We start from the raw sequence: 2,695 nt of genomic DNA on the forward strand, positions 1-2,695 counted from the left end.
GGCCACCACAGGAACGCTTGCAGAAGTCCAGACGCTGAACCCAATTTTCGACGGTTTTCAAGCATACATAGGCCGATACTACTGCAATTTCACGTTCGATATTCTTACGAAGTTCATCAATCGTCGCTGGTTCCGGCATGACCGAGGCGACCAATTGACTGGGTCATTTCGAGAGATAACACGTTCACACAACTTGGTTTTCAATAGATCGATTGTGATATTCGCAGTGTGCCTTGTGGCGCCGTCCTGTTGGAACCACATATTGTCCAAGTGCATATCATCCAATTCGGGCCAAAAATATTCGGTTATCATTGAGCGGTAGCAATTCACATTTACAGCCTGTCTTGATCATAAGGGAAGAAGTACGGCCCAATGATAGCGCTGGTCCATAAACAGCACCAACCCGTAATTTTTTCGGGATGTAATTGTGACTCATGGAGTATGTGTGGATTGCTGCCTGACCAATAATATATATTTTTCTTATTGACGAAGCCATTCAGCCAAAAATGATTCTAATCGCTGAAGATTTTTTCCATGAAAATCCGCAACATTTTCGAGTTGTTGCTCAGCCCAATTCACGAACATACGACGATTCTGGTGGTCTAGCGGCTTCTGTTCTTGTGTCAATTCGATCTTGTATGGTGTCGTTTGCTGTTCCTCTCGGTCTAGTTTTATAGCGTCTATTTTTGAAAACCCCATTAGATCGAGAGTTATGAAATGTAGAATGTGAGGTTGGGTTGCTAAATAAGAGTTCTTCGATATATTATATATTACTAAGTGCTACATGGCTAAATGAGTACAACTATTTCATAGCCTCAACTTCTAAAATGTTATACTACCTCAACTAATGGCTCTAAAGTAGTAAAAGAATAATTTGTAAAAGTCATAATAAAAATGTTTTATATCTATCTCCCTGTAAAGGGTTAAAAAATTGTGCATATTTATTTTAAGATTCTCCGCACCAGCGGTGAGTGACGGTTAAGACTATTCCAATAGTTGCCATGATAACGCCTATAACTATAAAAGCGATTCCTGAATATAAACCAATACTTGGCATATTCAAAGCGAGCTGTTAAAGATACAAAATAAAAATAACTGATTAAATCAAGTATGTCAGAAAGTGCTCTCACCTTGATTTCCTTAGCAAGCGCCTTATTGACTACAGCCTTACTGGAGGTCACAAAAAGTGGCGCATAAAACTCCGGTATGTCACGCAATATGCTAAATGTTCAAATCAAATATGAGTTCATAACATTATTTTAACAATTCCTAACTAAGTCAATACTCACGTTATATCACTGTCATTCCGCATGTGTAGACTGACCATGACATTGGCATTCACCTGCAACGGTATACCCAGTTTCCGTTCCATAACAATGAAGAATTTGTGCTTATCATAATCGGGACTGAGACCGGTAATCGTATTAGCGTAGCTCTCATCGGCATACATGAAATGCGGGTGCGACATGTACATAGGCACACCTTCAGTGCACGGACTGAGATCGGTTACACCAGACGCCGGACAATTGTCCGGTTGCTTGTCCCGTGGACAATAACATTTCATATCGGGATTACGTTGACCACTATCAAATGTGTCCGGCTTTGTCTCATATACCGTTGCTTTGATACCTTCGATTTCAGTCTCACCAGTTGGCACCAGATTGATAATACGGCAAGTATCGGTAATGTAGACAGTGATGTACTCTTCGGGTCCAATATTCGGTACCCACAGATCGGCGGTACTGCCATTCACACGCCCACACTCGCCCTCATAGAAGCCAGTGTGATTTGAACCCTTCCAAAATTTAATTTCGCCCATTTGACTCAAATCACCCTGACCGGTGTGTATGGTGAATAGGCCCTCGAACTCTTTAGAGCCGTTGCGGTTAAGAAACCAAGCAAAATGATCCGAATCGACAGAGCTTACCAAGGAGCTATTTAGCTTTATAGCATAGGCAAGGAATTCATCGTAAAAACCGTCGAAAAGCCACTCACCGGCCGTGTGTGTCTGATAGAGTGTACCGCCATTGTTATTGAGCGCAATATTGAAACCAAATTTGATTAATTTCGGTTCATCTCGCATCACGCTCGCAGCGGCCTGCCATTATACAAATTATTACTAAAAATCAATTCCTTTGCGGAGTAACTTACCAAAGATGGTATATGTGGACACGTGATTAAATCATCCAGCGACGCCCCCGACATCTCGGGTTCAAAGTACCACGTTCGCTGTCCGTAGAAAGATACAGTCTTGTTTGCGTACCAAGTCACATCATCTTTGAGTTTATCCTCTCTATAAACAAATGGTCCGACTTGCTGGAAATTCGGCTTGACACCCTTTGTGCGTACTTGGTCCGGGTTTGTCCAATTGAAAAGGTACATGTGCAAGTAGACCGGTATGGGTGCCTGCACCCATTTGTCATATGTGGCCGAGCTGGGACTGAGTGGCAGCATCTGAGAAGTAGAAATGTATTAATAATAATGTAACCTTTTTAAAATTCTAAACTTTGGAACTCACCTCGTAGACTTTATCAGTTATAAAGTTTGGCCACCAAATTACGAAGAGCAATCCTAGCCCCAGGAACACCGCGGCTAGTAGAAAAACCCATATTTTCTGCTGAGTTACGCTACAACAACTGCAACACATTTTAACACCTTCGCAGCTGCAAATGAAGTGAGCCCAAATAGTTCTCAC

General features: G+C 41.9%; 1 protein-coding gene across 1 annotated transcript; it reads right to left on the reverse strand.

Moving 5' to 3' along the window:
- Positions 1-873: 873 nt before the first annotated feature.
- On the reverse strand, positions 874-2,695 carry LOC105212864 (protein croquemort). The gene is made up of 5 exons (XM_011185186.3): positions 2,519-2,695; positions 2,152-2,454; positions 1,290-2,098; positions 1,131-1,221; positions 874-1,069 (listed from the first exon to the last, which is right to left on the reverse strand). The coding sequence occupies exons 1-5, from the start codon at positions 2,645-2,647 to the stop codon at positions 947-949; spliced, it is 1,455 nt and encodes a 484-aa protein (XP_011183488.1). The 5' UTR covers positions 2,648-2,695; the 3' UTR covers positions 874-946.

The sequence above is a fragment of the Zeugodacus cucurbitae genome, chromosome 3 (assembly GCF_028554725.1).
Source record: "Zeugodacus cucurbitae isolate PBARC_wt_2022May chromosome 3, idZeuCucr1.2, whole genome shotgun sequence".
In the NCBI taxonomy this organism is placed as follows: domain Eukaryota; kingdom Metazoa; phylum Arthropoda; class Insecta; order Diptera; family Tephritidae; genus Zeugodacus; species Zeugodacus cucurbitae.

Bases quoted from the DNA above. Each gene is read 5' to 3' on its own strand.
- LOC105212864 (XM_011185186.3), bottom strand. From the start codon at position 2,647: ATGTGTTGCAGTTGTTGTAGCGTAACTCAGCAGAAAATATGGGTTTTT. The intron at 2,455-2,518 runs GTGAGTTCCAAA...TCTACTTCTCAG, and splicing joins TAACTGATAAAGTCTACGAG to ATGCTGCCACTCAGTCCCAG. The intron at 1,222-1,289 runs GTGAGTATTGAC...TTGAACATTTAG, and splicing joins CGGAATGACAGTGATATAAC to CATATTGCGTGACATACCGG.